This window comes from Nannobrachium achirus (genome assembly GCF_963921795.1).
Source record: "Nannobrachium achirus genome assembly, chromosome: 15".
NCBI classification, from domain to species: Eukaryota; Metazoa; Chordata; class Actinopteri; order Myctophiformes; family Myctophidae; genus Nannobrachium; species Nannobrachium achirus.
The window spans coordinates 44134482-44145903 of NC_137822.1; the positions used below are offsets into that span (position 1 = coordinate 44134482).

At 41.6% G+C, this 11422-nt stretch overlaps 1 protein-coding gene across 1 annotated transcript; it reads left to right on the top strand.

The window, feature by feature from the left end:
• Positions 1-471: 471 nt before the first annotated feature.
• On the top strand, positions 472-9177 carry LOC308299883 (tRNA-uridine aminocarboxypropyltransferase 2-like; the record flags this gene model as incomplete). Its single annotated transcript, XM_080743664.1, has 7 exons — positions 472-536; positions 1789-1879; positions 2482-2576; positions 4483-4583; positions 4911-5019; positions 7080-7197; positions 9001-9177. Coding segments are annotated over 7 exons (756 nt in total), but the record flags the coding sequence as incomplete, so codon positions are not given.
• Positions 9178-11422: the final 2245 nt, after the last annotated feature.

The following is an 11422-nucleotide window of genomic DNA, read 5'->3' on the forward strand; positions in this document are numbered from 1 at the left end:
GGCCCGAGCTCTAGATTTGAGGGCCCCCGAAGGGGGCCCGAAATTCTAGTCACTATAATAAACAAGAAAATATGTCAGAACATCAGCAACAATATAACAAATACATATGAATATCAATCTAAAAAACAATTTAATCAATACAATATAATCAATACAATACAATTTGTATTATATTGTATTGAATATATTGTATTGATTACATAATATAATAAAATCAATCTAAAAAACAATATAATCAGTAAAGAAAAAAAAGGTTCTAATAAACCTAAAAAACAAATGCTAACTAGCTTCCTGTAAGGTCATTGAGTGTTTCAGTAGTGCTAAGGGTTTAGGTGGAGTCTGAAAAGGTGAGAGTCTTCAGTCCACGGCGAAAGCTGGCGAGTGAGTCCGTTGTTCTAAGTGCGACAGGTTGTTTATTACACAGTTTGGGGGCCAGGAGGGCACGGGCACACACACAGGGCACACACACGGTTTGGAGATCTGGCCGCGCTGCCGGTGGAGGAGTGTGAGAGACGGCCGACGTGTTTACGATGCCGGTGAGTGGAGAGGAGAGGAGAGGAGAGGAGAGGAGAGGGGAATGTTTATCCGATCTACAAGCGAACCTACGCGTCGCGGACGCGCTGTGAGCTTGCTGTAGATCTGATATTTTGTGAAGTTTTAAAGCTTTTTTTGTAACGCTTATTTTGTGTTGCTTGTTCTTCTGTGTTGCCTCCTTCTAGAATAGACTAGAGGCAAGTCAACTGGAAAAGTAGTGGGCACATGGGAACCATTTCTATTCACATTTATGCATTTAAGCAATTTATTTTATATTCATGTCATTCTGGGCATAAACAAGAAGTTGGAGGGGATATTTAGATCTGATATAGCCATATATAGGCCTATATTTTATGTTCCAACCATTGACACTTTGACAGCCCATACATCCAAACAGAAAAGTGCTATTGATTGTACTATTAACAACTTTAAACTCACCAACAATGCAGCTGTATACAAATCTTGAATTATCCACTCTCTATCTGTAAAGTGTTTGTTTCATAATAAAAATCCATCGCAGACAACTTATGAGTTACTTTCTGTCTCACTGACTTTGACTTTGTTTTTCTGACGTGTTGGATTTTGGAAGCCCTTGTGGGAAATCACTCGTCCTGTATAGTGTGTACCACCTGTTTCAAATTACACACGATGTGGGAGTTAGCAGCTGGACTGCTTCATAGAAAACAAGCGCCTCCAAACTCCAACACTGTCTGTGGTGGATTTTTATCAAACCAACACTTTGCAGATAGAAAGAGGCAATGATTACCATCCCAATATAGAACAATTTAACACTCATTTTAAGAAAAGGATACCACTTAACAGCACTTAAAGGGGGCCTGTCACCAAAAGGTTACTGTCACTTTAAGAATCATCTTAAAAAACAAGTTAATATGTTTATGATGTCATTGTGGGGATGCGCAATTATAAGCCAATCTAATTAATTGTCTGTATAGCCTGACTGTGACTTAATGTACTGGTCAGCTGTTGAGGGGGAGGGGCAGATTACACTGACATGAGCTTCAGACTGTTTCAGACCGTTTTCAGAGAAGCTCATGTCACAGTGTAATCTGCCTCTTGAGCCCTTTAGGTGACAGTACCCCTTTAAGCATGCTACCTGTAAAGGTAGACAACTAAATAAAATGATCAGTATTGCTATGAATGAATGAATGAATAAATAAATTAAGTGAGTGAACGAACATAAATGTTTTGTACGTTAACTAAGGTGTTTGTCTTACGTCTTGTCCTTCTCTGCAGACGTCCTCAGAAGGTGTGTCTGTGTCCCTTCCTTCCCGTGCATCCACTGGAGGTTTCCACATGCCTGTACATAGTACAGCATCCAGCCGAGGTGAGCATAGCCTATAGCAGGGCTCAGCTACCTTGAATTGAAGAGCCATGTTTTTATTTCCTAAATAGTCAGTGCCATGTCATTGTCAACATAGATTTTAATGACGCACCATCAACAATTCAGACATATTTTGATTGTCAGCACATTGTTATAATGATCATTAGACTCAGCAATAACCCACCTATCTCCCTGATTCCCTCCCCATGTCAAAGTTAAGAATCTTTACGAACGTAGAATTATGTGCAAGGTGTGATTTGCTGCAAATTAGGTGACTTAATTTAATTGTCCACATTTAAAACAATATTTGATTTTAAAATACAAATCCTTTCTCTTACACTTCTGCCAGTGTGCCAGTGATAACCCTCCCCTGTGCCAATGTTGGCACCCGTGCCTAAGGTTGCCTAGCCTACCCCTTGCCTATAGATATGCATCTTTAACACAAAATCAAAGATATCTACTTACTAGACCTACAATAAGACAAGCAAAGCAAATGCAAGCAGATACAGTACATACATGAGGTTAAACATAAGTTACAAAGGTTATGTACAGTATTGCCAAGATTAAAGTGGCACATTTCTTTTCTTTCTTGTGGTGTTTTTCAGGAGAGCAGAGTTCTCCACACGGTTCCTCTGCTCGCTGCCTGTCTGCCTCCAGGGAAATGCAAAGTGTTGGTGGGGAGAAGGTTCAGTGAGGAAAGGTGAGCTGGAAGTTCACAAACTTTGTATCGCAAGACCCAAAAGAGAACTTAGACGTTCGCCTCGGACCCAAATGAATGAAATGAAACTGATTCCTATTCCTGGATGATGGTCCCGGGACCCACAGGTGGTCATTCAAATGGGTCCCAGAAAAGTTTTAGGAGTCCTCAATATAATGTTTTCGAGCGCTGTGAGCTTGTAGATCGGCTATTTTCAAAATGTTTGCTTATTTCTTATATTTATTTTACAATTTGGCTAATGTTTGAACTTAGAACTACTAAAACTACTAAAACATGTGCCCCTAATGAATTCGGGCGCGCAAAATGGCGTCGGACATCGGTGGAATCAAAACATTGACGTTTCTATCGCCTGTTTAAAGACTTTCTATGTGGATTTTATTTGTGTTAACGTAGGGTAAAGTAGGATGCTTTCACCCATGAACAATGGTGGTGTCTGTGGAATTTTAAAATGTTTTTCTTTTACCGCAACCCGGTAAATTATTTTAACATGGACTCCAATGGAGGCGCATCCCCGGGACCCCAGGACCATGACATGAATGAGTCCCTGGGCGACTTGAATGAGTTTTTGATGCGGGATGCGCACGTAATGACATCACTGCTCCAGAGGGCCACAATGCATATTGCTACGTCCTACTTTGTCATTCTAGTATCTCATATAAAAGAAGCAAAAATAGCAGATCTACAAGCTCAAAACGCATGTGTTTTGTTCAGGGATGGCCAAATGGAGATTTTTTCTTAACCGATAACCGTCAGGCCTTATCAGTTAATTAACCGTTAACCGTTAAGGAAATGTGTTCAAAAATGCGCTATTTTAGCGATTTAAAAAAGGAAAATAGGCCTACACACGTTTTTCCCCATAATAAAGTGCTATATTTATACATTAAAAACAATAAAACTGGGAGCTGTTGCCTAACAAAACAGCAGCAGCAGCAGCGAGACGCATGTAGCCGCATGTAGCAATAACTTCCAATCGTATGACTGGTTTGGTATGGTTGAATCGGCTAAACGTGATGTCCATTTCATTCATTTACTTCTCTCTAGCCCGTGTTTTGTGTGTGCTGATGCAGCGATCATTGAATTTGCGACTCTGAGCTTTGTTATTTTCGCATAGCCTAAACCAAGGCGACTTTAGCATTCCTCACGTCATCAACATGTAACATTAGAAAGTTGTGTTTTAAGCTCTTCTTAAACAGGATTCAATGTGACGACGCGGGTCTGTTTTGTAAAATCCAATCGACGAGGGAGCATTTGTTTCCTGATGAACAAGTCAGCGTGTACAGCCAAATCAAGCAGCGTCGCGCAGCGGCAGACTCGCAGTTGTATGAATGCATGGATGTTACACAGACATTGGTGTCCAGAAATGTGTGACCACAGCGCATATAGTTGCATGGCTGATGACTTGATGTTGCGTAGATAATGGTGTACGGGGCTTTTGGTGTGACACATGGGTTGATTTTCTTTTCCTTTTCTTTTTTATCGGTCAAAATTAACCGTTAGTGCTTACCGGTAACCAATTTCTTATCGGTTTAACGGTAACGGTTAACCGTTGGCCATCCCTAGTTTTGATCTTGTAGATCGGCTGGGGCGGCACCTGTCAGCAGGGAGTGTTGGGCGGGAGGAGTAGGACGAAGGCTCTACGTCCTCCCGGTGGGGGCTCCTCACTGGCTGGTGAGTCAGTAGGATACAACAGTACGTCCTCCCGGTGGGGGCTCCTCACTGGCAGGTGAGTCAGTAGGATACAACCAGCAGTAACAACAGATGTGTGTAGGGAGGAATCAATTGGCAAAACAAGAACATTGGGGAGAAAAAGGGGGTAAAAAGCAATAAAATAAATTAAACTAACATCAATCAAGTTGGCTTTTTCTGAGTTTTGCTGTTTTGCTCTCAGACATCCAGAGCTGGCTGCGGTCTGTCGGGACAGCAGAACGTTGATCCTGTACCCTGGCCCCGGAGCCCAGAACCTGGAGGAGCTGGTCCACCACCACACAGGTCCAGAAGAGCTGCTCCACGAGCACACAGGTCCAGAAGATAACCTAGAGGAGGTGGTCCACAAGCACACAGGTCCAGAAGATAACCTAGAGGAGGTGGTCCACAAGCACACAGGTCCAGAAGATATCCTAGAGGAGGTGGTCCACAAGCACACAGGTCCAGAAGATAACCTAGAGGAGGTGGTCCACAAGCACAGAGGTCCAGAAGATAACCTGGAGGAGGTGGTCCACAAGCACACAGGTCCAGAAGAGCTGCTCCACAAGCACACAGGTCCAGAAGATATCCTAGAGGAGGTGGTCCATGACCACAAAGTTCCAGAGGAGCCAGAAGCACCCAGCAGCACACACTACAACATCATCATCATAGACGGCACCTGGAGCCAGGCTAAAGACATGTTCCTGAGGAACACCCTGCTACACCTGCCCAAACAGGTACTGTAGCCTCCACGTTGGCTGAAAGAAACAGGTACTATAGCCTCGACATGGGTGGCTGAAAGAGGAAACATTAATTGGGGCATAAGGATAAAAATTAAGTTCTATCCGTTTGTAAGTTTTTCCCCCTACCAAAACGATGTTTATTTCTATTTGTTTGCTCATAACTTGTTTTCTAACTTCAATCAAACTCGGTTCTCAGCCGGCCGCCCTATATTGTGCTGATCAGAGCAATGGTCACAGAGTTATGGTCATTTGAAGTGTTAAACCAGGGGTGTCGAACTCATCTTGGGGTGAGGGCCGCATTGGATGAAAGGCGACTTGATGAGGGCCGAACCAGTCGCGGATCGGATGGCATGCACACTCGCGCACATGTTCGCTCTGTTTTTCTTCCTGTCGTCTCAGCCACTGCTGTAGCTAGCAGTATAGCAGTATATCATTTTACAAATTGTGTTCATTATTAAGTAAAATAGCTACTTTCATTATTGGTATTACAGTTGCAGTTAGGTACGAGAGATGCTATTTGTTTAAAGGAGTAGTTCATCCCCAAAATGACTTTTTTTTCTTTGATTACTCACGCCATGGAGAATTGAGTTCAATAATATATTTTTATTTTATTTGTCGCATTACTAAGACAAAAATGTGATAATAGTACACTTCCCCCCATTGATTCCGGATGGGGACCCAAATGCATTTGGGTCCCCATCCGGAATCAATAGGCATGCATTTATTGTAATCAAATGACTGTTTTAGGAATGAGTCTACATTGGCTCCATGGCATTTTGGGGGTGAACTACTCCTTTAAGAAGTGCCAATAAGAATAAACCATTTGATAATAGAATAATTCAATTCCTGATAGTCTCCAGTACGCTATAATTTGTAAATGGCTAAAAAAAATATTATTGATGCAGGACAATAATTATTTTTATTGTATTTTATAATAAAAAAAATAAAAGTAATGAACAATAATGGCATATTCAGAAAATATCGGAATAATAAAACTTTTACATTTTTATTATTATTATATTTTTTAAATAAGTTATTTTTTTTAACAACATTAATTTCCATGTCTAATATGTGTAATCTTTGAGTACAGTTCGAATATTGTAGGTATGTTCAGGTATTATTCATAGCCAGACCAACCACCCTATTCCTAGCAATGCTGTCATCTTCAAAGAGAGAGAGAGAGCTGGTCACTTAACATTCCAATCAATCAACTCAATCACTGCCAGGTGGGAGAAACCTAGCCTGCAGTGTACAGACATTAGTTAGGTTAATTCTTAAAACAATCATAACTCTTGACAGGAATGGGCTAGAGACTTACTTTTTTTTCTCTAAATGCTCAGAAATGTATGCTCTAGCCCTGGGGGGCCGGATTGAATCATCTCGCGGGCCGGATTCGGCCCGCGGGCCGTATGTTTGACATCCCTGTGTTAAACACTGCTGTAGTGCCCCTTTGTTCATAACCAGCTCTCCAAAACCAGAATTGGCATCAGACCCAAAAACAAGTGTGTATACAGTATAGTTCCAAATAATCGCCGTGGAGCAAACACCTGCCGGGCACCAAATACCCGCTGGGGGTTTAAATAGATTTTGCGAATTAAGCGCCCAGGCGATTGATTGGAAATATACGGTATCTGTGTTCTGAAATGAAAGAGTGATGGTAAACTATATTTGAAGTTCCAGGCAATCATTCTCAGCTAATGAATATTAACATTTATAGAGCTGGGTGAGGCATGTTTTCCAGTTCAGCTTAAAAACAGTGTTGCCAGATTTTGCGAGTGCACAGTAGTAATAATAATAATAATAATAATATTATGTTTGTTTTCCAGGTGCAGCTCAGTGCGGCCGGTTACACCCCGCCATTCCGAAACACCGCTATTCCGAACGTTGACTTCTAACCCTAACCCTACCCCTAACCCTAACCCTAACCCTTACCCTAACCCTAACCCTAACTAACCCTACCCCTACCCCTAACCCTACCCCTAACCCTAACCCTAACCCTAAACCTAACCCTAACCCTGCTTCGGAATAGCGGTGTTTCGGAATGGCGGACTGTTGCCAGTGCGGCCGTGTGCAGTCAGTACGTGATCAGAACTCAGCCCACCAACATGTGTCTGTCCACCCTGGAGTGTGCTGCCGTCTGTCTGTCCATCCTAGAACACAAGCAGAACATCCAAGAGGTACGTCTGTCTGTCTGTCCATCCTGGAACACAAGCAGAACATCCAAGAGGTACGTCTGTCTGTCTGTCTGTCTGTCTGTCTATCCTAGAACACAAGCAGAACATCCAAGAGGTCTGTCTGTCTGTCTGTCTGTCTGTCTGTCTGTCTGTCTGTCTATCTGTCTATCTGTCTATCCTAGAACACAAGCAGAACATCCAAGAGGCACGCTGACACATTAATCCTACATTTACATTGTCTAGAGCAGGGGTTTTCAAAGTGGGTGACGGGGTACCCTGGGGTGCCGCGACGGCAGTCCAGGGGTGCCGCGAGATCATAATATTTGGAATTTATTGGACACTTGAAAAAAGTACAAAGTTATTTTCAGTCAGTTCTAACCAAAATGGCTATTATCTCAACGTTTTCCTCGCAACATAATCACTAAAATATCGTCACTGTCGGGCAGAAACCTTGTGTATCTCCAAGTTTCAAATGTGTACGTCTTTTGGTAAAGTAAAAGCCCTGCTTCATCATACAAGACTGTCGCACAAAACTAGTGAAAACAGTCGATCTACAAGCACACAACGCCTCGCGATGCGAGGCGTTGTGTGCTTGTAGATCTGCTGTTTTCACTAGTTTAGTACATTTTTTTAGATGATAAATACAAAACAAACGATTTTGGACATACAAGGTTTCCACCCAACAACGACGATATGCTATAAATATAAGGTGCTGGGAGTGAAAATTATAATGTAGGAGTGCCTCGGATTAAAAAAATATTTATGTGGTGCCCTGAGACAAAAAACGTTTGGGAACCCCAGGTCTAGAGCAGTGGTTTTCAACCCTTTTCATATCAAGGTCCATCGTTTATTCTGCATTTGAGCCACGGACCTCCATCTGATGAGATTTTGCCTCTCAGGCCCAAAACTTAATTTTGTCCAAATTTCCATGCTGTATTAATGTTGGTACCATAGGAGAGATAACAAGCCAACGTTGATCCAAATAACAATTCTTCTACATTCTCTAATAGTGTAGACTTCTTGTACAGTATATTAAGTGATGCAGTGTTGCGTAACAAGGAAGTGAATGCATGAAAAAAGAAAAGCATGTCCGTTTCCGGTCCCAAACCGGGAAGCATTGTTTTTGGAGCACTTAGGAATGGCTGATCAGTGATCCGATTTTTGATTGTTTCGAATTAAATCGAATTAATCTAATACCTCTGGAAACTCAGGCGTGGCAGCCTGGTACAACAGGAATAACTCGGGGAAACTCGGAATATGGCAGTAAATTTCTGTTTCATATGTGTTCTCCCATAGCCACTGCGAGCTTTCTACAAGTAGGCCTATAATATATTCTTTTTTTTTTCTCTATAATTTTTATCCCACAATTTTGCAACCCATTTTTCACCCAGTGCCAATTGCCTATGTAATCCTGGGCTCTGCTCTCCCTCTGCCGCGCCTGGGGAGACAACGGACTGACCTCATGCTTCCTTCAATGCATGAGTAGTCCAAGTTGTTTCTTTTCACCTGACAGTGGGGATTTCCCTGGGATGGACGTAGCGCGTGGAAGGAACACGTTATTCCAGCCAGTTCCTTTCCCCTCCATCAAGCGCCCCGGCTGGCCAGGGGGAGGCATTATTGAGACCAGGATTACTGCATGTTTTTGTGAGGGTATCAACCCTAGGAGACATGGGGAGAACATGCAAACTCCACACAGATAGGCCCTATCGCCGACCCCACCTAGGGTGTGGGCGCTGATGACGCGGAGGGAGAAACACACCCCTATAATATATTCTAATATATTCTTTCATCTATTTTCTCCCTCAGGTTCTGTTGAAGCCGCTGCGTGCTCTGTGCTCCTTCCAGCTGCAGCACGGAGCTCAGGTTCACCACAGCAAGGAGCACCTGCTGAAGAACGGCCTGTACGACAAGCCCATGCCCAAGAACAAGCGCAAGATCAAGAGGATGGAGAAGCTGGTGACGGAAAACGTTTGTCCCAGATGAACGTGAATGATTAAAATCATGCTCCTGGAAAACAAAAACAAAGGCTTCATCAGCCCTCCTGGCGGGCTCGCCGAAAATAGGCCGATCTAACAGTCGTACGTTGAAATGAGGGGAAAGTGGTAGCCATTAAAAAAATAAAATTAATAGTTCAGAAACCTGTCTTAGAAACCTCATCGTTAGACAGGTTTGGTCATTTTAGAAAATATATAAATCATTTGTATTAATGAAAGAACTACGGCTTAGTTGAGCATAACATTCGAGGAAGAGAAAGGCCATAGCTTATATTAGCTCATCGGCAATCTGAGTTCCCAGAGGTTCTTTTTTTCGCCACTAGGGGGGAGAGAAGAACCTCTGGGCCAAAACTATGATATTCCTGGGCAGGAAGTTGTCCCAGGCTCAGAATCTGAGCTGGGACAATACAGGAAGTAGAGCCCTGTGCAAACCTTCAAAACATTCAGAACAGAAACCAACCAAAAACAATCTGCAGCCCATGTTTCAAGGTGAATCCTACCAGACTAGCTCATCGGTGATGTCACTGGTAGGCAGGTTTCTGAACTGTCCACAGGCGGCCAACGAGAGACAGAGCGAGCAAGCAGACCGAAAATAGTGGCGTCTTGTATTAGCGAGGACCAGTTATAATAAGAAGACGTGGGTGGAGTTCTCCTTTAAGTCAACCCACCGTTTGTGTCATGGAAACATCCACAGAACAAGTGGAGTCGTTATTTTTCAACACAAAGGTTGAGTTTTTACCGCGAATAAAAGTCTCAACTTGAATGAGACCGAATTAACGGTTTGATGTAAACTATTTGTATTGTAGTTTATTATTCGTCACAGACGTGACTGAGGGACCTTAAACCACTTGGAACCCCTGTGTCCGTATTCTGGGGTTAAGTGTAAAACAGCCGATCTACAATCTTGTAGAAAGGCTATTTCCACAAGCTATTTCTACGGATATTTACTGTAGAACAAAAACAGAAAATAAAATAAAAATAAACACTAGTTTAGGCGTTCCGCTCAACAATGTATGGAGTTTTACGTTTTTAAGTTGCATAAATGTTGCACAGAAGAAGATGCTGATTTACAGGGAAACTGTCAGTTGGAAACCTTGAATGTTCAAAAGATTTTTATTTTTTTTAATTTACAACGGATCCACTGTAGTTATTATTTAGTCACAAACTTGTCAATACTTTTCATTTGTTAAATAATTATAAAAAACCCACACACTTTTCCAAATGGCAAAAAAAAAATGCTATGCTTTTGCGGCGTAAAGTCACACTCTTGTTTGACTTTGCTGTAATAGTGTGACGATGTAGCAAAATAACTAAAAGTAGAATTACGGTGATACAAGGTTTCTGCTGAACAGACTTTTATTTTTTATAAACATTTTTATTTTCTGCTGTTTTGTTTTGTGTTTTAACAGCAAGTTAAATGGTTGTTTTTAATTGTGTTCTGTAATTAAAAACTGATTTAATTCACCCTCATTCAAGTTTGGTTTTATGCATTTAAAATAGTTTCTTGTTAACTATTGACAGCTGTCATTGTAACTGGTGCGATTGACGGCAGCGGTTGAACAAGTAATCCAATGTTTTAATTGTACATTTGAAGTATCATTAATGTAGGGTCTATTATATTGTTCAGCTGTACTAGTGGTGATTTCGTAGACTGAAACTATGACAAAAAATTTCCATTGACCAACTTTTTTCACTGGCAAACTAAATAGAAACTAAAACTAAGCTATGATGACTAAAACTAAGACTAAATATAATGACTTTTTGTAAAAAAAAACAACAAAAGAAAACGCACGCTAAAATGTTAGGGAGGGACTAGCGGAGAAGAGATCCAGTAGAACTAAAAGACAAGTCATTTTATGTTTGGTTGTGCCCGGGTGTTGCGCTCTGAAAATAGCAAAGCTTACAACGCGTCGAGTGCAATCAGTAAAATAAGCCATTACGACGCCATCAAGGCCCGCCAAAATACCTTTTCATTGTCAAAATCAACTGTAGATTTAGTTGACTAAAATCTTATTTAGTCAACTAAAACTAGACAAACATTTCAGATTACTAAAATATGACATAATGTAGCCTACTTGCTGCCAAAATAGGAACAGGAGACAAGCAGAGTGCCCCTTCCTAAAGTAAATAATTTGACCTCTGATCACATACTTATCAGTTAAGTTCAATGTACTGTATATTAACCCCGCTGTTTCTATTTTGGGCAGACCATTTTAATATTTTGTATTATGTCT